The sequence below is a fragment of the Budorcas taxicolor genome, chromosome 3, assembly GCF_023091745.1.
Source record: "Budorcas taxicolor isolate Tak-1 chromosome 3, Takin1.1, whole genome shotgun sequence".
Classification (NCBI taxonomy): domain Eukaryota; kingdom Metazoa; phylum Chordata; class Mammalia; order Artiodactyla; family Bovidae; genus Budorcas; species Budorcas taxicolor.
In genome coordinates this window covers 81,969,676-81,997,420 of record NC_068912.1, presented here as the reverse complement: position 1 = coordinate 81,997,420, position 27,745 = coordinate 81,969,676, and the positions used below count along the sequence as shown (strand labels likewise).

Here is a 27,745-nt window from a genome sequence, read left to right as displayed (position 1 = left end):
GGTGGAGTTTCACTCTATAGTTTATTTAGCATCTATTATGTGCCTGGCACTGTTCTGTATGCTTCAAATGTGTTAGTTTAATTAATCCTCATCACAATCCTATGAAGAGTCTCAACTGACTGTCCTCTAATTTTGAGAGAATAAATGCGTGCTTTTCCTTTGCCCTATGAGTCTTCTTTTGTATTTATGTTACATCTTTGTTTTAGCTTTGTTCTTTGGGTTCTCATATATATATTATATATATATAATATATTTAGAAGTCAACTGCCAAAAACTTATTCTAGTTTTACATGATAGTATAACCATATGCATATTATAATGTACATCATTTTTCCACATATAAAAACCTTCGTGTCTTGATTCCCCGCCCCCACCACCACCATTTGAAAGGCAAAGTGACATTTTCATTTTAGGACCAACAGTGACTAAAACAAAATTTTAAATTATTTTTTAATAGAATGGCCATCAGTCCAGGAAGTGATGCGGCTTTCTCGGGTCAGAAACCAACGCATTCAGAGAGTCCTCGATCAAAGAAATTTCTGCTAACTGAAGAGGAGATATTTTATATGAATTGTAGAGCTGCCTACTTAACTGTTTTCAAAAGCAGTTTAGATAACATTATTTCTAAAGATCAACTTTACTTAGGTAATTTTTTTGACTAAATTTTCCTTATTTGCTGAAAGTTAATAGATCAGAAAGACTCCAATTAGAATTACATTGTTGAATCATTCCAGTTACTTAATTAAGCTTGAGCGGTAGAACTACATTATGCTATTGTGCCATTCTAATTTTATTTATTTATTTATTTTTGGCTGTGCTGGGTCTTCCTTGCTCTGCACGGGCTTTCTCTAGTGATGAGACGGAGCTACTCTCTAGTTGGAGTGCATGGACTTCTCATTGCAGTGGCTTCTCTTGTTGCAGAGCATGGGCCGTAGGGTGCAGGACTTCAGTGACTGTGGTTCCTGGGCTCTGGAGCACAGGCTCAATAGTTGTGGCACATAGGTTCAGTTGCCAGGTAGCATGTGGGATCTTCCTGGACCAGTAATTGAACCCATGTCTCCTGTATTGGCAGGCAAATTCTTTACTACTGAGCCACCAAGGAAGCCCGTATTATGTCATTTTATATAGCTACATAATCCAGGTTTGATGGTTGGATGTACCTACCAGGCTCCTCTGTCCATGGAATTTTCCAAGCAAGAATACTAGAGTGGGTTGCCATTTCCTTTTCCAGGGGACCTTCCTGACCCAGGGATTGAACCCAGGTCTCCTGCATTGCAGGCAGACGCTTTACCATCTGAGCCACCAGGAAAGCCCTCACATAATCCAGGAGCTTCGAAATAAAACTTACAATGTTTGTATGGATTCGGTTCAGTTCAGTTCAGTGGCTCAGTCGTGTCCAACTCTTTGCAACCCCATGGACTGCAGCATGCCAAGCTTCCCTGTCCATCACCAACTCCCGGAGCTTTCTCAAACCCATGTCCATCAAGTCAGTGATGTCATCCAACCGTCTCATCCTCTGTCTTTTCCAGTGAGTCAGTTCTTTGCATCAGGTGGCCAAAGTATTGGAGTTTCAGCCTCAACATTAGTCCTTCCAATGAATATTCAGGACTGATTTCCTTTAGGATGGACTGGTTGGATCTTCTCCAACACCACAGTTCAAAAGCATCAGCTCTTTGGTGCTCAGCTTTCTTTATAGTCCAACTCTCACATCCATATATGACTACTGGAAAAACCATAGCTTTGACTAGATAGACCTTTGTTGACAAAGTAACGTCTCTGCTTTTTAATATGATGTCTAGGTTTGTCAAAGCTTTTTTCCAAGGAGCAAGTGTCTTAATTTCTTGGCTGCAGTCACCATCTGCAGTGATTTTGGAGCCACAAAAAATAAAGTCTGTCACTGTTTCCATTGTTTCCCCATCTATTTGCCATGAAGTGATGGGACCGTGTGCCATGATCTTAGTTTTCTTTTTTTTAAAGCTTCCACCAATTATTTGGTTTAAAATGTTTTTTAAATTCTTACATTGGCATTTTAAGATTTATTATAATAGATTAAAATGCTTTTGACAACTGAATCATTAGTCTAAATTCGACCTACACTGGAGAAAATGTAAAGGATATATATGTATTTATATATATGTGCACATATATCCACATGGATATGTATTGAATGATTACAAAAGGGCAGTATTAAAAAATAAGTGAAATTTAAAAGAAAAGAATTTGGGGTTTTGTTCTGTTTTTTAGGGATGAGGGTTTCAGAGAGTTGGTCTTTTGTTTTTACTTCTTTTCGTTATAAGGTAAGATAAGGTAAGGTAAAGTCGCTCAGTCATGTCCCAACTCTTTGCGACCCCGTGGACTGTAACCTACTAGGCTTCTCCGTCCATGGGATTCTCCAGGCAAGAATACTGGAGTGGATTGCCATTTCCTTCTCCAGGGGATCTTCCCGACCCAGGGATCGAACCCAGGTCTCCCGCATTGGAGGCAGACGCTTTAACCTCCATATTTTATTGTTAAATTTTTAATTAAAGTATGTTTGAATTACAATGTTAATTACTGCTGTACAACAAAATGACTCAATTATACAGATATCTATATCTCAAAGAAGGCAATGGTACCCCACCCTAGTACTCTTGCCTGGAAAATCCCATGGACAGAGGAGCCTGGAAGGCTGCAGTCCACGGGGTTGCTGAGGGTCGGACACGACTGAGTGACTTCACTTTCACTTTTCACTTTCATGCATTGGAGATGGAAATGGCAACCCACCCCAGGGTTCTTGCCTGGAGAATCCCAGGGATGGGGGAGCCTGGTGGGCTGCCATCTATGGGGTCGCACAGAGTTGGACACAACTGAAGTGACTTACCATTAGCATATCTATATCTATCTATCTATCTATACATTCTTTTATATTCTTTTCCATTATGGCTTATAACAGGATACTGAATATAGTTCCCTATACTATACAGTAGGACTTTGTTGTTTATCATTGTATATATACCAGTTTGCATTTACTAGTCTCAGACTCCAAATCCAACCCCTCCCACCCTTCTTCACCTTGGCAACCACCAGTCTATTCTCTATGTCTGTGGTCCTGTTTCTATTTTATAGATAGGTTCAGTTGTATTTTAGATTCTACATATAAGTGATATTATATGGTATTTGTCTTTCTCTTTCTGACTGACTTCTCTTAGTATGATAATCTCTAATTGCATCGATGTTGCTGCAAATGGCACTATTTTGTTCTTTTTTATGGCTGAGTAGTATTCCATTGTATTTATGTATCACGTCTTTTTTATCTATTCATCTGTTGATGGACATTTAGGTTGTTTCTGTATCTTCGCTATTGTGAATAGTGGTGTTGTGAACATAGGGGTGCATGTACCATTTTGAATTATAGTTTTGTCTGACTATATGCCCAGAAGTGGGTTTGCTGAGTCATATGGTAATTCTGTTTTTAGTTTTCTGAGGAACCTCCTAACTGTTTTCCATGGTGGCTATACAAATGTTACATTCCCACCAACTGTGTAGGAGGGTTCCCTATTCTCCATACCATCTCAGCATTTGTTATTTGTAAATTTTCTAATGATGGCCATTCTAACCAGTGTGAGGTGGTACCTCATTGTAGTTTTGATTTGCAGATCACTAATAATTGGCAATGCTGAGGATCTTTTCTTGTGACTATTGGCCATCTGTATGTCTTTGGAGAAATGTCTCTAGATCTTCTGCTCATTTTTCAATTGGGTTGTTTTTTGTTATTGTTGTTGAGTTCTATGAGCTATTTGTATAATTTGGAAATTAAGCCCTTATCAGTCATGTTGTTTACAAATATTTTCTCCCATTCTGTATGTTATTTTTTCATTTTGTTTGTGGTTTCCTTTGCTGTGAAAAAGATTGTAACTTTAAGTCCCATTTGTTTAGTTTTGTTTTTATTTCTATTGCCTTGGGAGACTGACCTAAGAAAACATTGGTATGATTTATGTCAGAGAATGTTTTGTCTATGTTCTCTTGTAGGAGAGTCGTGTCTTATGTTTGAGTCTTTAAGCTATTTTGAGTTTATTTTTGTGTATAATGCAAGGGTATATTCTAACTTTATTGATTTACATGCAGTTATCCAGTTTTCCCAAAACCACTTGCTGAAGAGACTGTCTTTTTCACATTGTATAGTCTTGCTTCCTTTGTTGAAGATTCACTGACAGTAGGTGTTTGGGTTCATTTCTGGGCTGTCTATTCTGTTCTATTGGCCCATAGTCTGTATTTGTACCATTACCACATTGTTTTGACTACTATAATTTTGTAGTATTTTCTCGACTCTGGGATGGTTGTACTTCCTGCTTTGTTCTTTTTCTTCAGGATTGCTTTGGCAATTCTGGGTCTTTTATGGTTCCATATGAATTTTTGGATTATTTGTTCTAGTTCTGTGAAAACTGTCATGAGTAATTTGATAGGGATTGCATTGAATCTGTAGATTGCTTTGGGTAGTATGGCCATTTTAACAGTATTCTTCCAGTCCAAGAGCATGGGATATCTTTCCATTTCTTGAAATCATCTTCAGTTTCCTTTATTAATATTTTATAGTTTTTAGCATATGTGTTTTTCACTTCCTTGGTGAGGCTTATTCCTAAGTATTTTATTTTGGGGGTTGTGATTTTAAAAGGTATTGTTTTTTTCATTCCCTTTCTGATATTTCATCACTGATGTACAGAAAGCAACCAATTTCTGTATGTTAATCTTGTATCCTGCTACCTTGCTGAATTCATTTATCAGTTCTTGTAGTTTTTGTATGATGTCTTTAGGATTGTCTGTTTATAGTATCATATCATTGGCATGTAATGACAATTTTACCTCTTCTCGTATAACTTGGCTACCTTTTGTTCCTTTTTCTTGTTTGATTGCTGTGGCTAGGACTTCCAATACTATGTTGAAGAGAAATGGTGAGTGTGGACATCCTTGTCGTGTTCCAGATTTTAGCAGAAAGACTTTCAACTTTTTACCATTGAGTATTATATGAACTGTGGGTTTGTCATAAATAGCATGTACTATTTTGAGATATGTCCCCTCTATACCCACTTTGGTAAGAGTTTTTATCATGAAGGAATGTTGAATTTTTTCAAATGCTTTTTCTACATCTACTGAGATTGCCGGGGGCCAGCGTGAGGAACTCTGCCCATGGCAAAGGTCATGAGGAAGGAGGCTTGGCATATGCAAAGGCATGATCAAGCCTCAGGAAACCCCCTGTTCCCGAGCATCTACCCCAAAACCAGAGTCTGTTTTATGCCCTCACCTACACGTCTGACTTTACGGGGGGCTCTCCCCCATAACCATTTCTCTCAGAGAAGGAGTTAACTTGCAGCTCCAAGTCAATAAAAATTCCTGGGCGTGACAAGAGTGTTTCAGCTTACGGACTCCTCTGAAGGTTATCTAGCCCACCTGTATAGGTTCATCTGGCCACATGTGATTGTTTACAGCCTCCCAATCGGAGAGACACGAGATGTTTTAGACTTACTAAAGGCAAATTCTTTTGGGGAGTTAGAAATTATTAGTATAGTGGGTTGGTTAGGAATTATATTGGTGAAGGGTTTTTCATTTGTTGTGTCAATAATTGCTGCTAATTCCCTGCCCTGGGTGGGACAAGGGTTTCTCAGGTCAAACCTCTCTGCTGACAGACTAGCTTGTGTGACAGGATTATCCATACTCCTGCTGCTATGCACATGATTGTTTACTACCTCTCAACCATAAACAGCACAGAGAGTTTTGGAGTATTTTGAGAGTCTTAATTAGCATAGGGCTTTTCTCATTGTTGAGTCAATGATTGCTGCCAGGCCTCCATATCCTTAGGCACCTGGAAATATATTAATCAATGTATTTGGAATATAGAAAAGGAAATATAGTAGTTTTTGATGTTAGCAATACTAGGCTTTTTGAGTTAATGAATTTTCTCTTTTGTAGTAGATCACTGTACTTTGTTATAAATCGCTGTGTCCTTGCTATGTAAAAATGTAACTTTATCACTATCTTAAGACTAAATAGATCTTAAGGGGAACATTGGTGAAAGGATTTTCATTTGTTGGGCTGATGTTTGCTGCTAAATCTCCATGTTCCCTGCCCTTATAACGAATATAACTAACATATAGGAGAAATAAGTATTAACCTTTAAGCATATAGGAGAAATAAGTATTAACCTTTAAGATTAATCATGTTAACCTTGGGTTAAATAAATTCCTTTCTTGATTGTAACTCACTACACCCTCACCGTATAGGAATGTAACTTTATTTGGAGGGTGGTGTCTGGTTTAAGAAAAAACACCCTTGGAAAAAGTTTTTGGTTATCAGAAAGGATCATAAAATCCCTAAGACCTTCTTATGTGAAGCACCTGATTTTGATAAAGGTCAGGACTGCTGACCCCCGCGTGACTCTGTATTCATCCCTATGTGTAACAAAAGGTATATAAGCAAACCCCAAAATAAAGAAATCGGATCAGTTTCCAGAAAGACTGATGCCCCCATGTCGTTTCTTTCTTGCTTCCTGTTTTTCTGGCTGAATTCCCATCTGGAGCTTGGATGCTATTCCACGTAGACCAAGTTATTCAGCCTCTTTTTCTCCACTAATCTTCCTACTACACTATCAGTTTCTAATCTCTCTATATATCTGTAATCAAATATGTATTTTTCCAAGGACGCCGACACCGTCCCCACCTTCGAATTCCCTGGACCCACTGGGGCTGGACCCCGGCAGAGATGATCATGTGGTTTTTGACTTTTGTTTATGTGATGTATCAGAAACAAACTTGACTGATTTGCGTGTGTTGAACCATCCTTGTGAACTTGGAATGAATCCCGGTTGGGCACGGTGTATGATCTTTCTCCTATGTTGTTGGATTTGGTGTACTAATATTCTGTTGAGAATTTTTGAATCTGTACTCATCAGAGATTTTGGCCTGTAGTTTTCTTTTTTGGTGATGTCTTTGTCTGGTTTTGGTAGCAGAGTGATGGTGGCTTCATCAAATGTCCTTGAGAGTGTTCCCCCCTCTTTAACTTTTTCAAAGAGTTTGAGAAGGGTCAGTATAAGTTCTTGTGTGTATGTTTGGTAGAATTCCCTGTAAAGTCATCTGGTCTTATAGACTTTTGTTTGTGGGGACTTTTTTAAGTTACAAAGTGAAAGTGAAAGTTGCTCAGTCCTGTCCAACTCTTTGCGACCCCACGGACTATACAGTCCATGGAATTCTCCAGGCCAGAATACTGGAATGGGTAGCCTTTTCCTTCTCCAGGCGATCTTTTCAACCCAGGGGTTGAACCCAGGGCTCCCGCATTGCTGGCAGATTCTTTACCAGCTGAGCCACAAGGAAAGCCCCCTTTAAATTAAAAAATCTATTTCAATTCTAGTGATCGATCTTTTCACATTGTTCAAATTATATGTTTCTTCTTCTTAAAAAAAAAAATCTATTTCTTTGTGGTTCAATTTTGGTGGCTTTTTGTTTCCAGTAAACGTACAGGTTTCTAGGACAAGAAACTTGTCCATTTCTCTTTGGTTGTCAAATTTGTTTTCATATGATTATTCCCTTATGGTGAGGTATCAGTTGTTATGTCTCTTTTTTTCGTTTCTTATTTTATTTATTAGTGTTCTCTCTCCTTCTTGGTGAGCCTGGCCAGAGGTTTGTCAATCTTGTTTATCCATTCAAAGAACCAGATTTTGTTTTGTTTTGTTTTCTTTTCTTTTACTTTTTCTATTTTTTTAATCTCTTTTATTTCCTTTCTGATCTCTATTACTTTCTTCTTTTTGCTGACTTTAGATATTATTTGTTCTTCTTTCTCTAATTCTTTTAAGTGATAGGTTATTTATTTGAGATTTTTCTTGTTTTGTGAGGAAGGTCATATTGCTTCCCTCATATGAATTTCCCTCTAATAACTGCTTTTTTTAAAAAAAGTTATTGATTTTTTAATTGAAGGGTAATTGTTTTACAGATTTTTGTTGTTTTCTGTCGAACCTCAACATGAATCAGCCATAGGTATGCATATATCTCCTCCCTTTTGAACCTCCGTCCCATCTCCTTCCCCATCCCACCCACCCAGGTTGATACAAAGCCCCTGGTTGAGTTTCCTGAGCCATACAGAAAATTCCAATTGGCTATCTATTTTACATATGGTAATATAAGTTTCTATGTTACTCTTTCCATACATCTCACCCTCCCCTCCCCCCTCCCCATGTCCGTAAGTCTGTTCTCTATGTCTGTTTCTTTATTGCTGCCCTGTAAATAAATTCTTCAGTACCATTTTTCTAGATTCCATATATATGCATTAGAATACAATATTTATCTTTCTTTCTGAGTTATTTCACTCTATATAATAGGTTCTAGGTTTGTCCACCTCATTAGAACTGACTCAGATGTGTTCCTTTTTATGGCTGAGTAATATTCCATTATGTATATGTACCACAACTTCTTTATCCATTCATCTGTCAGTGGACATCTAGGTTGCTTCCATGTTCTAGCTATCGTAAATAGTGCTGCAATGAACAATGGGATACATGTGTCTTTTTCAGTTTTGGTTTCCTGAGGGTATATGCCTAGGAGTGGGAGTGCTCAGTCATGTGGTGGTTTTATTCCTAGCTTTTTAAGGAATCTCCATACCATCTTTCATAGTGGCTGTATCAATTTACATTCCCACCAACAGTGCAACAGATCTTTTCTCCACACCCTCCCCAGCATTTATTGTTTGTAAACTTTTTGATGGGGGCCATTCTGACTGCTGTGAGGTGATACCTCATTGTAGTTTTGATTTGCATTTCTCTAATAATGAGTGATGTTGAGCATCTTTTCATGTGTTTGTTAACCATCTCTATGTCATCTTTGGAGAAATGTCTGTTTAGGTCTTTTTCCCACTTTTTGATAGGGTTGTTTGTTTTTCTGGTGTTAAGTTGTATGAGCTACTTGTATATTTTGGAAATTAATCCTTTGTCGTTGTTTCATTTGCAATTATTTTCTCCCATTCTGAGGGTTGTCTTTTCACCTTGTTTATAGTTTCCTTTGCTGTGCAAAAGCTTTTAAGTTTAATCAGGTCCCACTTGTTTACTTTTGCTTTTATTTCCATTACTCTAGGATGTGTGTCATAGAGGATCTTGCTTTGATTTATGTCATCAGTGTTCTGCCTATGTTTCCTCTAAGAGTTTTATAGTTTCTTGTTTTACATTTAGGTCTTTAATCCACTTGAGTTTATCTTTGTGTATGGTGTTAGGAAGTGTTCTAATTTCATTCTTTTACATGTAGCTATCCAGTTTTCCCAGCACTGTTCATTGAAGAGGCTGTCTTTGCCTCATTTTATATTCTAGCCTCCTTTGTCAAAAATAAGGCACCCGTAGGTGCATGGGTTTATTTCTGGGCTTTCTGTCTTGTTCCATTGGTCTATATTTCTGCTTTTCTGCAAGTACCATACTGTCTTGACGACTATATCTTTGTAGTGTAATCTGAAGTCAGGAAGATTGATTCCTCCAGCTCCATTCTTCTTTCTCAAGACTGCTTTGGTTACTCGGGGTCTTTTTTGTTTCCATATGAATTGTGAAATTTTTTGTTCTAGTTCTGTGAAAAATGCCATTGGTAATTTGATAGGGATCACACTGAATCTGTAGATTGCATTTGGTAGTAAAGTTATTTTCACAGTATTGATTCTTCCTACCCAGAAACATGGAATATCTCTACATCTGTTTATGTCATCTTTGTTTTCTTTCAGTAGTGTGTTATAATTTTCTGTGTACAGTTCTCTTGTCTCCTTAGGTAAGTTTATTCCTAGATATTTTATTCTTTTTGTTGCAATGGTGGATGGGATTGATTCCTTATTTCTCTTTCTGATTTTTCGTTGTTAGCATATAGAAATGCAAGTGATATCTGTGAATTGATTTTGTATCTTGCAACTTTGCTAAATTCACTGATTAGTTCTAGTAATTTTCTGATACTGTCTTTAGGGTTTTCTGTGTACAGTATCATGTCATCTGCAAACAGTGAGAGCTTTACTACTTCTTTTCCAATCTGGATTCCTTTTATTTCTTTTTCTTCTCTGATTGTGGTAGCTAGGACTTCCAGAACTATGTTGAATAATAGTGGTGAAAGTGGACACCCTTGTCTTGTTCCTGATCTTAGGGGGAATGCTTTCAGTTTTTTACCATTGAGAATAATGTTTGCTGTAGCTTATCATATATGGCCTTTACTGTGTTGAGGTAGGTTCCTTCTATGCCCATTTTTTGAAGTTTTAATTATAAATGGGTGCTGAATTTTGTCAAAGGCTTTTTCTACATCTATTGAGATTATCATATGTTTTTTATCTTTCAGTTTGTTAATATGGTGTATCACATTGATTGATTTGTTTATATTGAAGAATCCTTACGTCCCTGGAATAAACCCAACTTGATCATGGTGTACGAGCTTTTTCATGTGTTGCTGAATTCTGTTTGCTAAAATTTTGTTGAGGATTTTTGCATCTATGTTCGTCAGTGATGTTGGCCTGTAGTTTTCTTTCTGTGTGTTGTCTTTGTCTGGTTTTGGTATCAGGGTGAAGGTGGCCTCGTAGAATGAGTTTGAAAGTGTTCCTTCCTCTGCAATTTTTTGAAGGAGTTTTAAAAGAATAGGCATTAGCTCTTCTCTAAATGTTTGATAGAATTCTCGTATGAAACCACCTGGTACTGGGCTTTTATTTTTGGGGAGATTTTTTTAATCACAGTCTCAATTCAGTGCTTGTATTTGGGTTGTTCATCATTTCTATTTCTTACTGGTTCAGTCTTGGAAGATTGAATTTTTCTAAGAATCTGTCCATTTCTTCCAGGTTATCCATTTTATTGCCATAGAGTTGTTCATAAAAGTCTTATATAATCCTTTGTACCTCTGCATTGTCAGTTATAACCTCTCCTTTTTCATTTCTAATTTTGTTGATTTGATTCTTCTCTCTTTTTTTTCTTGATAAGTCTGGCTAAAGGTTTGTCAGTTTTATTTATCTTCTCAAAGAACCAGCTTTTAGTTTTATCTGATAACTGCTTTTTATGCATCCCATGATTTTGTATGGTTGAGTTTTCCATTATATTTTAAACTCTTCTGGTTGCAGATATCCCACAAACCAGTGAATTTGGTCCTTACTAGATGTGTCAAATGACGTGGTGGTCTTTAGTCTTGAGAAGGGTGGTAAACAGAAATACCAGATAATATTACATTCATGTCAATTTCATCAAGGCAAATAACTTTATGAGTAGAGAAACTGAGTTATTTTATCAACCTCAGAAGCAGTTTCCTGAAATAAAAATCTGACGTATTTTTGCAACAAGGTCTTAGATTTGAGGAAGTGCAGTTTAGGAAATATAAAATTTCAATTCATTGCAATTTATATTTTATTATAAATTATAATTTGAGTTTTTTCTGTGCTTTTGAAAGTTGATTGAGATCATGAATTTACTAAGTTTAAAAGTTTAACATGCCTTCTGCTACTGTGACATTTCAGTTCAGTTCAGTTCAGTCGCTCAGTCATGTCCGACTCTTTGCGACCCCATGAATCGCAGCACGCCAGGCCTCCCTGTCCATCACCAACTCCCGGAGTTCACTCAGACTCACGTCCATTGAGTCCGTGATGCCATCCAGCCATCTCATCCTCGGTCATCCCCTTCTCCTCCTGCCCCCAATCCCTCCCAGCATCAGAGTCTTTTCCAATGAGTCAGGTCTTCGCATGAGGTGGCCAAAGTATTGGAGCTTCAGCTTTAGCATCATTCCTTCCAAAGAAATCCCAGGGTTGATCTCCTTCAGAATGGACTGGTTGGATCTCCTTGCAGTCCAAGGGACTCTCAAGTGTCTTCTCCAACACCAAAGTTCAAAAGCGGTGGCATTTGGTTTGTGTTAATAAATCAATGAGTATGTATTACTCAGGTGCTACCAGTCTTACAGAATTATCTGGGAGGATAATAATGCAATGCTTACCTTTTCAGCTTTTGGTTTTATTGTAGAATAGTCTGTAAAGTTGCAATGATAGCTTTCAGATAATCTAGATTTTAAAAAACTGGTTTTGTGAACCAGTGATGTCTCTTTCTTAACTATTGTGCATTTCATTGGTATCTGTCCACCTCTTATGTACATACCAAGTGCTTTGACATTCCATTTCAAAATAGGATAAAGCAGTTTCTTTTTCTTTCCCCAAAGTTTCTTTTTGTCCTCCCAACTTACCAGTAATATAGGTGTTATAAACTCACGTCAAAGCTTAAAATAAACCCTGGCAAAAGGTCAGTATTTTGGTGTAAACCTTTAACCATCTACAGTTGCACAGTTTTTTCACTGTTTGTTGTCATTGTTGTTGTTCAGTAGCTAAGTTGTGTACAACTCTTGAGGACCTTGTGGGCTGCAGCATGCCAGGCTCCTCTGTCCTCTGCTATCTCCTGGAGTTTGCTCACATTCATGTTCATTGAGTCGGTGATGCTATCCAACCATCTCATCCTCTGCCACTCCCTTCTCCCTTTCATTGTTATTGGACTTAATAATGAGCTCCAATTCTAAAACTAAAGACTAAAGTTAGATTAGTATTTACTAAACTTTACCTATTTCTTAGATATGGAAATGTATAACTAGTACATATTTTGGCATAATTTTATTCTGAGAAAGTTGTTCTTTTAAACAACTTAATAGTACATTTAAAAAGTATTTTATTATTGAAGATACCAACAAGCATTTGAGCTGCCACTTGTGGGAAAGACTTATACATCCATTTTCACAGAGCTGGACAGAAAAAACACCCTTTTCCAACAACACAAGAGACAACTCTACATAAGGACATCACCAAATGGTCAATGCCAAAATTAGATTGGTTACATTGTTTGCAGCCAAAGACAGGAAACTCTATACAGTTAGCAAAAACAAGACCTGGAGCTGACTGTGTCTCGAATCATCAGCTCCTTATAGCAAAATTCAGGCTTAAACTAAAGAAAGTGAGGAAAACCACTGAGTCCTTCAGGTATGACCTAAATCATGCCCCCATAAATCAAATCCCTTATGATTATACAGTAGAGGTGGTGAATAGATTCAGGGGGTTAGATCTGGTAGACAGAGTACCTAAAGAACTATGGACGGAGGTTTGTAACATTGTACAGGAGACAGTGACCAAAACCATCCCAAAGAAATGTAAGAAGGCAAAGTGTTTGTCTGAGGAAATGGCTGGGGAAAGAAGAGAAGCGAAACGCAAAGGAGAAAGGGGAGGGTATACCCAACTGAATGCAGAATTTCAGAGAATAGCAAGGAGAGAGGAGGGCTTCTTAAATGAACAGTGCAAAGAAACAGAGGAAGCTAATAGAATGGGAAAAATTAGACGTCTCTTCAAGAAAATTGGAAATCTCAAAGGAACATTTCATGCAAGGAGGGGCATGATAACAGACAGAAACGTAAAGGACCTAACAGAGGCAGAACAATTTAAGAAGAGGTGGCAAGAATACACAGAACTGTCAAAAAAGGTCTTAATGACCCATCATAACCATGATGGTTTGGTCACTCACCTAGAGCCAGACATCCTGGAGTCTTAAGTCAAGTGTGCCTTAGGAAGATTACTACCAACAAAGCTAGTAGAATTGGTGGAATTCCAGCTGAACTGTTTCAAATCCTTAAAGATGATGCTGTTAAAGTGCTGCACTCAATATGTCAGCAAATTTGGAAAACTTGTCAGTGGCCACAAGACTGGAAAAGGTCAGTTTTCATCCCAATGCCAAAGAAGGGCAGTGCTAAAGAATGTTCAGACTATCAAACAATCGCATTCACTTCCCATGCTGGTAAGGTTACTTTTAAAATCCTTCAAGCTACTTCAGCAGTACTTGAATTAAAAACTTCAAGATGTACAGGCTAGGTTTAGAAAAGGCAGAGGAACCAGAGATCAAATTGCCAACATCTAATGGATTGTAGAGAAAGCAAGGGAATTCCAGAAAAACACCTACTGCTGTTTCTTTGACTATACAAAAACATTTGTGTGGATCACAACACATTTTGGAAAATTCTTAAAGAGATGGGAATACCAGACCACCTTACCTGCCTCCTGAGAAATCTGTATGCAAGCCAAGAAACAGGAGTTAGAACCTTACATGGAATAACTGACTGGTTTAAAATTCAGAAAGAAGTACAAGGCTGTATATTGTCCCTCTCTTGTTTAACTTTTATGCAGGGTACATCCTGTGAATTGCCAGGCTGGAGGAAGTTCAAGCTGGAATCAAGATTGCCAGGAGAAATATCAATAACCTAGAATATGCAGATGATACCACCATAATGGCAGAAAGTAAAGAGGAACTTAAGAGCCTCTTGATGAGGGTAAAAGAGGAGAGTGAAAAAGCTGGCTTAAAACTCAACATTCAAAAAACAAAGATCATGGCATCCGGTTCCATCATTTCATAATGAGTAGAGGGGAAAAAGTGGAAGTAGTGACAAATTTTTCTCTTCTTGGGCTCGAAAATCACTGTGGATGGTGACTGCAGCCGTGAAATTAGAAGACACTTGCTTCTTGAAAGGAAAGCTATGGCAAACCTAGATAGCATATTAAAAAGCAAAGACAATCACTTTGCCGACAAATGTCCATATAGTCAAAGCTGTAGTCTTTCCAGTAGTCATGTACAAATGTGACAGTTGGACCTTAAAGAAGGCTGAGTGCTTAAGAATTGATACTTTCATTTGAACTGTGGTGCCAGAGAAGACTCTTGAGAGTCCCTGGGACAGCAAGGAGATCAAACCAGTCCATCCTAAAGGAAATGAGTCCTGAATATGCATTGAAAGGACTGATACTGAATCTGAAGCTCCAATAGTTTGGCCCCCTGATGTGAAGAGCTGACTCACTGGAAAAGACCCTTATGCTGGGAAAGATTGAAGTCAAAAAGAGAAGAGAGTGACAGAAGATGAGATGTTCGGATAGTATCACCAATTCAATGGACATGAACTCGGGCGAGCTCCAGGAGATAGTGAAGGACAGGGAGGCCTGGTGTCCATAGGGTTGCAAAGAGTTGGATGTGACTTAGTGACAGAACAACAACGATGAACATTTTAAACATCATGACATTGACAGTAATATTCTCAAACTAATGATTTCCTCATAATTAAGGTATTTGTTGAACCAGAAAAATAATAAATTATTCATTTTCTTTATTCTTATGTCCTCAGAACAATTAAGTGAATGGTTGGTTTTAATCTGTTTTTTTCCACCAGGCATTCTTATGAGGTAAATCAGATATTATCAATTAATTAAATTATGTAAGTTGGGAATAATGTCAGAATGGGAAGAACTTATTTAATGCTGGCATTAATACATTGAGAATTTGTAGCTGGTATAATAACATATATGTATATTTTCATATTTGAAAGTCAGGCATGTATTGATTTCACTAGACTATCAACACCAAAGTTAATGTATTGGTATGCGTGTACTTTTATATAACATTATAGTGTATAATGATTTAAAGAAAAAATACACTTAAAATACTAATTCCAGATGTTACTGTAACAAATAATACTTGTTTTATTGGGCAGCTCTTCAGCACGCAGGAAGGAATCCATCCCAAAAGACCATTAATAAGTATTGGACTCCTCAAACTGCCAAACTGAATTTTGATGATTTTTGTATAATTTTAAGAAAGGAAAAACCAACCTCAAAAGCAGAATTGCTAAAATCATTTAAGCAATTAGATGTAAATGATAATGGCTCTATTTTACACACTGATCTTTATAAACTTCTAACAAAGGTAAGATCTGTCAAACAGTTTTATAATATGCCTATTTTGCAAAACAACTTGGAATCTAGCTTTGGCTACCAAAGTCCACGTGAGAAATAACTGTTTCACTGGCAGGTGAAATGAATCACTTATATATTGTTTGTAAAGTACTTAAGGATCCTTCTATATGAAGCATGCTTTTTTTAAAAAAGAGAAAGTATAAAATTGAGCCTATGTTGTAATCCTCTTGTGCTCCTTTGCAGTTCTTTCCTGCCAGAACAATTTGTAAATCAGTGACAAGTTCATATGTGATAAGTAAAAGAGAACTAAAGTATAAATGAGATTCAGAAACCATTGTTTCTTGGTACAACATGAGAAAGTATTCTTACTCTAAATTTAATAGTTATTACTGAATCTATGATATATATGTTTGAGATTTAGTAAACTGAAATTCAGTTTTTATATACCTTATAAAATTTAATAAAATTGTGAAATTTTATTTTATGTAATGGGTTCATTCTTGCTTGACATTATACTCATTCTGAGATTTTTTAATGAAACATATATTCAAACTTACTTACAGAAAAGATTAATATTTCCATTCTCCCCATACATGACAAAGTAATCATCATGTTGCTTTAAATACTTTTTTCTTCCAGAAAGGTGAGAAGATGACTCGAGAAGAAGTAAATGCCATAATAAACTTGGCTGATGTAAATGCAGATGGCAAATTTGACTATATCAAGGTACATAAACTCATTCTGACATAAATTTGCTTACTGGATAGAAGAGGTATTTTTAAAGAGGCATATCATTTAAATATTGACAATAATATATATGTGTACTAATTTTACTCTCCAGTTCAATTGTAATCTGATGACTACATTAAAAATAATATTATCAAGTTAAAGTACATGCATGTGCATACACACACAAACACACACTCTCTTCTCTGAAATATGCCTTTCCAAGAGTGGAAGAATCGTAAAAATTATTTAGAACAAATACAAGTCTACACATGTCTTGTAAAAAAATAATAATAAATCACCTCTCTTTGTGTAACATTTTATTTTCATTCAGGGTATGGCCTCCTCATTGAATTATGGCTGCATTTCACTAGGGCACTTGAGGGTGGTCAATCTGATTCAAGAAAATAAAATGAGTAACCTAGTTCAATAGGAAATATATTCCATCTATCAGTCTTGCCTACTAATGTACATTTTCTCCTCCCAAATGTATGATTGAATGTTTTATCCACTGGAATACTTTTTTGTTTCCTGTAGTTTTGTAAATTATATATGGCAACCAATGAACAGTGTCTCAAAACGGCTCTAGAAAAATTGGAGGTTGACAGTAAACTGAGGCGTCAACAGTTTGGAAGCCACATGGAAGGGTCCCCTGAAAGGGACCCATCACCAGTACCAAAAGCATCACCTAGAATCATAAGAAAAACTGATCAGGAATCATTCTCAAATAAAGGTATTTACTTTTCTGTTAAGAATTAAGGATCCTAGATTAATTTTTCCTTCTGTCTTAGCTTATCAGTGATAAATGAAAACCCAACTTTTGATAGCTACTGTTTCTGGACTCACTTAACTATAAAAATCTAGTAAAGTAAAATTTTATTGTGGAACTTGACTTGGCTATGCTTATTATATTTTATTGAAACTAAAATTTCAAACCAAAAAATGGCTTATTTAAATAAAGAATCTTATTAGTAGGTCATAAATTCTAAATTAAATCTTATTATTAGATCATAAATTAAAATCATAAAGAGCCATTAAAGCCTTATAAATATAAAATCTTTTGAGTTTATTTCAATGGGAAGAACAAAATGAAATTAATATATAGTCCTTTCATACTACACTGTGTTTAGAAACAGACTTCTTATTGACAGCTTTTCATAATGTAAGACTAAATAACTATTACTTCTTACAGGTGACACCAGGAATTCTTCACTGGCAACAGCCAGACAGTTCAAAACATCTGTTTCCTTAACAGTTACCATGGGTGCTGATAGTAATCAAAACTCAAAGTTAATTGAGCCACACTCAATAAAGGTATAGTATTTTAAATGAATAGATACAACTTTTTCTGAAAACAAATTTGACATTAAATTTATTAATGACTATTTAGTGTTCACAGAGAATAGGTAAAGTTTATAGAGTAATTCTTCGAGGATTTTTGGGGATCACAGCATTTCTACCTATAAGCCAGTTCCAATAAGTTTAATGATGAATAGGAGTATTGAAAGGACTTCAGTTTAAAAATAACGATTCTTCAGTTTTTGAACTTGATGAAGAGATTATGAATGTACTTTGCCAAGCAGTTTTTTGGTTTTAACAAATACTTTTAATAGGTGCTTCTTATAAATAAATCATTCATTCAGTATCAAGTTCCTTTGAGAGAAAGACAGCAAAGTCACTTTGCTAAGTCAATATTTGTAGAGTGTTAATATTGATCTTCTTCCTTTGTTTTTCCTTTCTAGACTCAACCTTTACTAGTTTTCTTTCAACAGAAAATAATAGCTACAGTAATATAAAACATTAACTGGAAACTGCTAGGATACATTAAAAATGTGTATCTAGGGACCTCTGTAAAAGGGGGGAAAATGGTTATGACCACATACTATAACTGCTGTTAGAAAACTGAACTGATTGTTCTCAAGAGCTACATTTTTGTTTCAAATAACAACTCTGTATTTGTTATTGAACTCTGAAGTCCCTTATATCTTTAAATTGCTAGACAGTGACATTTGTTCTATATTAAAATTTAAAAACATATCTCAAAGGAATTTTGTTCAGACTGTTTAGGAATCTATACACCCTAAGCAATTTGGTGTGCGTGTCCAACATGTTCACACACAGTATTTAGTGTTCCAACAATATTATTTTCCACCGATGGAAGCTTTCTGTATTTTGCGACTAAATTAAGTGCTAATGAAATCAACTTAGTTAAATAATTGTTGTTTACCTGGTATAATTATATACATAAATATAATTTTAGCCAGTATAAATAAAAATTTATTCCATCCATGTGGCTCTGAGGGTAAAGCATTTAAATATTAATGTGAGTTATATTAAGGCCAACTTTTTCTGTGCTTCATGCTGTTATTAATTGGGCCCACACCAACAAATATTCATTGAAAAGGTAACAATGCGAACTATTTTTAGTGTAGTGGGCACTGAATAAAAAAATGAAGATTTCTGTTTCATTATTAATAATATGCCAAGTTAGAGTAGCATAATATTTCATTTATTAATTCATTTAGTCAACAAATATTTATTTATGCCTTGCCACACAGCTTGTGGGATCTTAGTTCCCTGATCAGGAATTGAACCCAAGTCCTCAGCTGTGAAAACATGGAGTCTTAACCACTGGACTGCTAGGGAATTCCCATGACAACAAATATTTATTGAATGACTATTTTGTGCCAAGCACTGTTCTGAGGTGCTGATTAAAACCTTAGAATGGACAGACCTGTGTTTAAATTTTAGCTTTGTCACTTAATAACTGTGTGACCTCTGATAAGGTAGTCAGCAGCCCTTCTGAGTTTTAGTTTCCTTATGTATAAATTGGAAGTAGTTATATTTAGTGTGTTTTTTAAAGATTTAAACACATAACATATATAAAGGAGAAGGCAATGGCACTCCACCCCAGTACTCTTACCTGGAAAATCCCATGGACGGAGGAGCCTGGTGGGCTGCAGTCCATGGGGTCGCTAAGAGTTGGACACGACTGAGCGACTTCCCTTTCACTTTTCACTTTCATGCATTGGAGAAGGACATGGCAACCCACTCCAGTGTTCTTGCCTGGAGAATCCCAGGGACGGGGGAGCCTGGTGGGCTGCCGTCTGTGGGGTCACACAGAGTCGGACATAACTGAAATGACTTAGCAGCAGCAGCAGCAACATATATAAACCATTTATCACAGTGCCAAGGATGTATTAATAGTTTTACTTTAATAAATAATGTTTTCCATATTACTATAAGAAGGTGAAGTCACTCAGTCATGTCCAACTCTTTGCATCCCCATGGACTGTAGCCTACCAAGCACCTCCATCCATGAGATTTTCCAGGCAAGAGTACTGGAGTGGGTTGCCATTTCCTTCTCCAGGGGATCTTCCCGACCCAGGGGTCAAACCCAGGTCTCCCGCATTGCAGACAGATGCTTTATGGTCTGAGCCACCAGGGCAGTCCAAAGTGAAGTTGCTCAGTCGTGTCCGACTCTTTGCAACCCCATGGACTATACAGTCCATGGAATTCTCCAGGCCAGAATACTGGAATAACATTACAGATGGATTCTTTACCAGCTGAGCACAAGAATACTGGAGTGGGTAGCCTATCCCTTCTCCAGTGGATCTTCCCAACCCAGAAATCGAACCAGGGTCTCCTGCATTGCAGGTGGATTCTTTACCAACTGAGCTATCAGGGAAGCCCAGTATTATTATGGAACAAAGAAATTACTGCAGGTCTTAATATGGGAATGACATGATGAAAGATAATTTAAGAAAAGTTATTCTGCTGTTGTATTGGGTTTCCCTGGTAGCTCAGAGATTAAAGCATCTGCCTGCAATGTGGGAGACCCGGGTTCGATCCCTGGGTTGGGAAGATCCCCTGGAGAAGGAAATGGATGGAGAATCCCATGGATGGAAGACCCTGGTGGGCTACAGTCCACGGGGTCGCAAAGAGTCAGACACGACTGAGTATTATATATGGAGGCTTCAAATTAGGGAGACTATTGAGAGGGTGATAGAGGACAGCTAGGCCAAGGGTAGTACCTGAACATAGTAAGGAAGGGACAGATCTAATAGACCGGTGGTCCCCAACCTTTTTGGCATCAGGGACCCATTTTGTGGAAAACAATTTTTCCATGGACCAGGCCAGGTGGGGAATGATTTCGGGATGATTCAGGTGCATTACATTTATTGTGCACTTTATTTCTATTCTTTGGCTATCTCTGGATATTCCACCTTGACCTTTGGGTTAGGGTTTGCTCTCTTATGAGAATCTCATGCTGCTGCTGATCTGACAGGAGGCAGAGCTCAGGCAGGAATGCAAGCGATGGGAAGCACTGTAAATACAGATGAAACTTTGCTCCCTCTCCTGCTACTCACCTCTTGCTGTGCAGCCTTGGGGCTGGGGACTCCTGTAATAGACAAAGCCAAAATTAATCTGTAGGCCATAGTGATTGTGTAACAGAAGACTAAATTTTTGCATCTAATGACATCAAGAACAAGGAAAGGTATTTAGGTATTAGAAATTAGGTGAGAGTTAGTAGGAGAATTTAATGATTGAAGAAGGCATACTGTCAACTTGTAAATTCTGTGACTTTCATATAAAATCTAATGTCTTTTGGAAATACTTCATAGCTTTCATATTTCTTACCTGACATTTTCTTGTCCTTTTCCTGATCTTGATATTGCCTACTGTTTTGTATTCTCTAATTTACATGAGCAGAAATGGTTTTTTAAAAAATCTGTGATCCTTTTGTTATTCAGCAGAATTTAGTTCTTTGTTTGCATTTTACTTTGAGGTTACTTTTAAATTTTTCTTAAGTTCTATATGTTTCTTAAGTTTCACAACTCTAAAAAGTACTTGGTTAGGAGTATAGTTATTGTCTAATTTGTTTTAATTGAGATTGGTAGAAAAACCTAATAAGATAATTATTAAATTTTCAAGCACTTTAAATCTATTTTAAACAAGTTTACTACCTCAATTTTATGTATAGTGGAGAAGTATGGAATTGGGACAGATAAGAAGGGTCTTTTCAGAAATTAGAAAATTATTGTAGTGGAGTATCCATAAGCCATATTGTAAACCATAAATCCACACAAATGATAAAATACTTGACTTACACCCTTCAAGGAGGAGGAAATATAACCTTTACAGGAACTATACATGTATTACTTTCTGTATGCTATACGTAGGTACTGTATCACTGTTCTTTTCTCAGCTCTCAATTCTATCTAAATATTTACTTTAGATTTTATCATGTACAGGGGATGTCAGAATTTTTTCTTTGAGAGAATAGCTTCAGTTGACAGTCATGGCTAAAATTAGAGAAAGTCATGAATTTTAAATTCCAGAGATTCAGTATTATATCCAGACTCCTAGTTAGAAATGCCTACATATATTTTACATATATGTGCCATGTGCTTAGTTGCTGAGTTGTGTCAACTCTTTGCGACCCCATGGACTGTATGTAGTCCACCAGGCTTCTCTGTCCATGGGATTCTCCAAGCAAGACTACTGGAGTGGGTTGCCATGCCCTTCTCCAGGGGATCTTCCCAACCCAGGGGTCAAACCCAGGTCTTCTGCACTGCAGGCAGATTCGTTACCATCTGAGCCACCAGGAAAGCTCATTTTACATATATATATAGTATAATATGTGTATAACATATAAGTTATATATGTAAAACGAGAAAAATATAAACATTTTATTCTTGAAATGGTTGTCTAACTTAATTTTTATGAAAGCTCCAGATAATTTTCTTATAAAAGTCTCACATTTTCAAAATGTTGATCAGTTCAACTTGTTGATTAGTTTGGCAATCCATATCAAATTTTTCCCTTACAAATCATCTATTTAACCTCTTGTTTTTAAGTATGTACAGTTTATAATTCTTTAATAACAAAAAAAGTTCAATAGCAGTCTGTTTACTTACTTTTCTTAACAGACAGCAAATAGCCTTCTAATAATGTAATATAAGGTATCTTTATAAGAAATAAGTGATGTTGATGATGGTGATGATGACATACAAGTTCCTCTTTTGACCAAGTCTATAAACTGAACTGAACTGAACTGATAGCTGATGAAGGGCTTCCCAGGGAGCGCTGCTGCTGCGAAGTCACGTCAGTTGTGTCCGACTCTGTGTGACCCCATAGACAGCAGCCCACCAGGCTCCCCCGTCCCTGGGATTCTCCAGGCAAGAACACTGGAGTGGGTTGCCATGTCCTTCTCCAATGCATGAAAGTGAAAAGTGAAAGTGAAGTCACTCAGTCGTGTCCGACCCTCAGCGACCCCATGGACTGCAGCCCACCAGGCTCCTCCATCCATGGGAGTTTCCAGGCAAGAGTACTGGAGTGGGGTGCCATTGCCTTCTCCATCCCAGAGAGCACTAGTAGTAAAGAACCCGCCTGCCAATGCAGGGGACATAAGAGATGTGGGTTTGATGCCTGTTCAGAAAGATCCCCTGGAGGAGAGCTTGGCAACTCACTCCAGTGTTCTTGCCTGGAAAATCCATGGACAGAGGAGCATGGCAGGCTACAGTCCATGGGGTTGCAAAAAATCGGACATGACTGAAGCAACTTAGCATGCACGCAGACATGGCAGACCGACTGCTTAATAATTCTGCCTCACCTAAACCTTTAATGATGCAGAATTGTATGTCAAAACAGATTAAATTCTCTACAGTGCTCCAGGAAAAATACAATTTTACTGATAAATTTGTTTTTGATAGCTAGAATTTTCAGCTTTCCTATTTTTAATTTATGCTTTTAAGCATTTCCTTATACATTGTGAATGGAATAATATTTGTGTATGACAAATGAATTTTTTCCTTTTATATGAATTTACTTGAATTGGTAGAATGTAGCACCACCTTATGTCCTGTGTAAGAATTACAAGTTACTGTTTTATTTCTGCTTTATATTGTCAAAAATTATACATGGAATTTCTTACTCAAGCATGCTAAGATTTTATTTTAAACTGAACCTTCTTTCATTTTTCTCAAACTGTCAATCTATAGTCTTTTCAAATTAATTTATTTGAATGAGCCAGATATTTTGTCAGTACTTTTTTCTTTTAATTTATAACATTTTAGTATAGGTCCTAGAGAAAAAGCTTTGTGTGATTGAAAGTCTATTTGTTTTAAAGGAAATTTGGGGTTGAATAAGCATTGTGTGTTTAATAACTCTGATAGATCTAAAGAATTTGAATTCTTCCCTTAAAACAAGAGAGGTACAAATTCTCCTAATGGTGTTACTTAGTATTCAAACTAATCTGATTATCATATTGAAGTTTGGTTGATTTATATAGCATGGCATTTGGCTTTCTTCTATTTTATAATAGCTATTGTCTTAACATTTTCTAGCCTTCTTAACCATGTATTATATTTGATGTCTTTCAAAGAAACTTATAAACACTCTTCTACCTATACCTTTTCTAAAACTAGAATTTAGGGAAGACTTCTAATAAAAATTTTAACTCACTCCCCAGCCAAATTTTATAAAAACATCTGTCAGCCAGAAATATCATAAGCACATGGAGAAATTCTTCATCTTCGAGTTTGCCAAATGCCGCATCTTGTCATCCAACCATCTTGTCCTTTGTCATCCCCTTCTGGCCTCAATCTTTCCCAGCATCAGGGTCTTTTCCAGTGAGCTGCCTCTTTGTATCAGGTGGCCACACTATTGGAGCTTCAGCTTCAGCATCACTCCTTCCAATAAATTTTCAGGATTGATATCCTTTAGGATTTGCTGGTTTGATCTCTTTGCTGTCCAAGGGACTTCTCTAGCATGACACTTTGAATGAAAGTATCAATTCTTCACACTCAGCCTTCTTTATGGCCCATCTCTCACATCCGTACATGACTACTGGAAAAACCATAGCTCTGGCTATACAGAGCTTTGTCACCAAAGTAATGTCTCTGCTTTTTAATACGCTGTATAGGTTTGTCATACCTTTTGTTCCAAGGAGTAAGCATCTTTTAATATCATGTCCACTGTCTACAGTGATTTTGGAGTCCAAGAAAATGGTCTGTCACTGTTTCCATTGTTTCCCCATCTATTTGCCATGAAATGATGGGACCAGTGTACCAGGCAAGGTGCATTGCTTTTTAGTTTCATTTAAACATTTTTTTAACCTAGGGGTAGGAGGCAGCTATCGGAGAAGGCAATGGCACCCCACTCCAGTACTCTTGCCTGGAAAATCCCATCGACAGAGGAGCCTGGTAAGCTGCAGTCCATGGGGTCGCGAAGAGTCGGACACAACTGAGCGACCTCACTTTCACTTTTCACTTTCATGCATTGGAGAAGGAAATGGCAACCCATTCCAGTGTTCTTGCCTAGAGAATCCCAGGGACGGCAGAGCCTGGTGGGCTGCTGTCTATGGGGTCGCACAGAGTCGGACACGACTGAAGCGACTTAGCAACAGCAGCGGTAGCACGAGGCAGCTATACCCATAATTCTAACACAAATTAAAGAAATTTTTTAGTTACTAAAATTTGTTTTTTTTTACCAAGAAAACCAAATAATTATATTTACACATCAGTTCAGTCGCTCAGTCATGTCTGACTCTTTGCGACCCCATGAATCGCAGCACGCCAGGCCTCCCTGTCCATCACCAACTCCCGGAGTTCACTCAGACTCACGTCCATCAAGTCAGTAATGCCATCCAGCCATCTCATCCTCTGTCGTCCCCTTCTCCTCCTGCCCCCATCCCTCCCAACATCAGAATCTTTTCCAGTGAGTCAACTCTTCGCATGAGGTGGCCAAAGTACTGGAGTTTCAGCTTTAACATCATTCCTTCCAAAGAAATCCCAGGGCTGATCTCCTTCAGAATGGACTGGTTGGATCTCCTTGCAGTCCAAGGGACTCTCAAGAGTCTTCTCCAACACCACAGTTCAAAAGCATCAATTCTTCGGCGCTCAGCCTTCTTCACAGTCCAACTCTCACATCCATACATGACCACAGGAAAAACCATAGCCTTGACTAGACGGACCTTAGTCGGCAAAGTAATGTCTCTGCTTTTGAATATGCTATCTAGGTTGGTCATAACTTTTCTTCCAAGGAGTAAGCATCTTTTAATTTTATGGCTGCAGTGTATAATTCTGAATAATGCATTATCATACATATTATAATAATTTCATAAATATGAAGTTTTAAATCATTGAAATATTAAATATTAGATTAAAAATCATGGTAGATATCAAGTGTAGGAAGAAAAGAATTTTGAATATAGCTGGTAGTTTGGAGAGAAAGCAAGGCCACTTCAGTTCAGTTCAGTTGCTCAGTTGTGTCCAACTCTGTGCAACCCCATGAACTGCAGCACGCCAGGCTTCCCTGTCCATCACCAACTCCCGGAGTTCAGTCAGACTCACATCCATCGAGTCGGTGACGCCATCCAGCCTAGATTCAGATATAGTTTTACAATCAATGAGAATTGTGAATTAAGCATATCACTTTATTTTTCAGACATTCATCAGTTAAAAGAGGTCTGTACTGAGTTGCTTTCTAGATTTCTATCTTTAATATTCTGTAATTCTAAATTAATATTCTTTATCATTCTACTTGGGTAAATGTAAATACAAGGAGGTTAGTTGAAAGTCTATACATACTCTTACTCATCATTAATAGTTGAACTTTTGACTGAAGCCCAGCTTTGAACTTCACTGTGTTATAAAAACTTTGAATTTACTACCCTATTTTTTTTTTTAATTTTATTTATTTTTTAGTTGGAGGATAATTCTTTGCAATATTGTGTTGGTGTCTGCCATACATCAGCATGAATCAACCATAGGTATACATACAGCCCCTCCCTCTTGAATTTCCCTCCCACCTCCCAAGCATCCCATCCCTCTAGAGCTAATTTAGAGAGGTCTTTCTCAAAACTAGTATTTATCAGCATTTTGCTATAGCTGTGAAGTGAATCCAGTGTTTTAGTTACCTAGACTTGAAACAAGTATTTTGGTTGTCACATACTTTATCTTTTAAATATAAAATCCTATTGCTTTTTCTCTCAACATATCGGTTTTAACAATCCTTAGTTCTTCATTCTTAGTATGCTCTAAGCACTAACCTCACCCTGATTATTGCACCAGCATGTTTATTTATTACTTTGTTTCAGTACTTCTCCAACTCATGAACTGTATTTTTCATATTTCTCCTCTCTATCTTTTCCTAATTTTTTGTTATCTAAATACTGGCTCTTAAAGATGTCACAAATTCCTGGACGGCATTGGCTCTAGTTGACATTTCTTTTTATATCTTCCCTAGGTTTTTCTTCATTGCTCTTCATGCTGGAAACTTGTAATGAACATTCTTTGAAACAAATTTATCCTTTATTCCAGGAGTGGCAAGGTGTACAATCAAAAGGCTGCTTTTTCTTAGAAGAAGATGGTGAAATCATTAGTCATCAATACAAGATGCAAATAGCTCAGAGATCCCTGGTTTATATAACAATTAAGCCATTAAACCTGAGTCAAGCTGAAGGCAAGTTTAAATTTTCTATATTTAAAAAAAACATCACTTTATGCCAGCTTTAAGAATACTTATGTAAGGTTTTGATGGTTCTAGTTAGTGAAAAAGTGGATTTGCCTAAGGATCGTGGTTACGTACATTTAAAGAAAGTTGTTTATACGCTATGTCATCACATTATGCAAAGTAAGAAACGTGGTTATATACATTTGAAGAAAGTCGTTTGTACGTTGACTATGTTGTCATATTATGCAAAGAACAAAATGTTACCTCATTTCCTCTTGACATAGAATTAACTTTTTATCCACTAATTAATCCTTAGCTTTTTCCATTTATCAATTTGTTAAGTGAATATACATGAGAGAACTTTGGTGGGAGCATTCAGTTCAGTTCAGTTCAGTCATGTCCGACTCTTTGCGACCCATGAACGCCAGGCCTCCCAGTCCATCACAAACTCCCAGAGTTCACTCAGACTCACATCCATCGAGTCAGTGATGCCATCCAGCCATCTCATCCTCTGTTGTCCCCTTCACCTCCTGCCCCCAATCCCTCCCAGCATCAGAGTCTTTTCCAATGAGTCAGCTGTTCGCATCAGGTGGCCAAAGTACTGGAGTTTCAGCTTTAGCATCATTCCTTCCAAAGAAATCCCAGGGCTGATCTCCTTGCAGTCCAGGGGACTCTCAAGAGTCTTCTCCAACACCACAGTTCAAAAGCATCAATTCTTCAGCACTCAGCTTTCTTTGCAGTTCAACTCTCACATCCATACATGACCACTGGAAAAACCATAGCCTTGACTAGACAGACCTTTGTTGGCAAAGTAATGTCTCTGCTTTCAATATGCTGTCTAGGTTGGTCATAAAAT

The 27,745-nt window shown here is 37.2% G+C and overlaps 1 protein-coding gene across 1 annotated transcript in view; it reads left to right on the top strand.

Moving 5' to 3' along the window:
• Positions 1–458: 458 nt before the first annotated feature.
• EFCAB7 (EF-hand calcium binding domain 7) overlaps positions 459–27,745 on the top strand; it is a 56,881-nt gene continuing 29,594 nt past the window's right edge. The window contains exons 1-6 of the mRNA XM_052637855.1: positions 459–645; positions 15,504–15,715; positions 16,345–16,431; positions 16,969–17,164; positions 17,624–17,745; positions 26,757–26,898. Coding sequence (XP_052493815.1) covers positions 459–645; positions 15,504–15,715; positions 16,345–16,431; positions 16,969–17,164; positions 17,624–17,745; positions 26,757–26,898 — 946 coding nt within the window. The remainder of the gene's footprint in view (positions 646–15,503; positions 15,716–16,344; positions 16,432–16,968; positions 17,165–17,623; positions 17,746–26,756; positions 26,899–27,745) is intronic.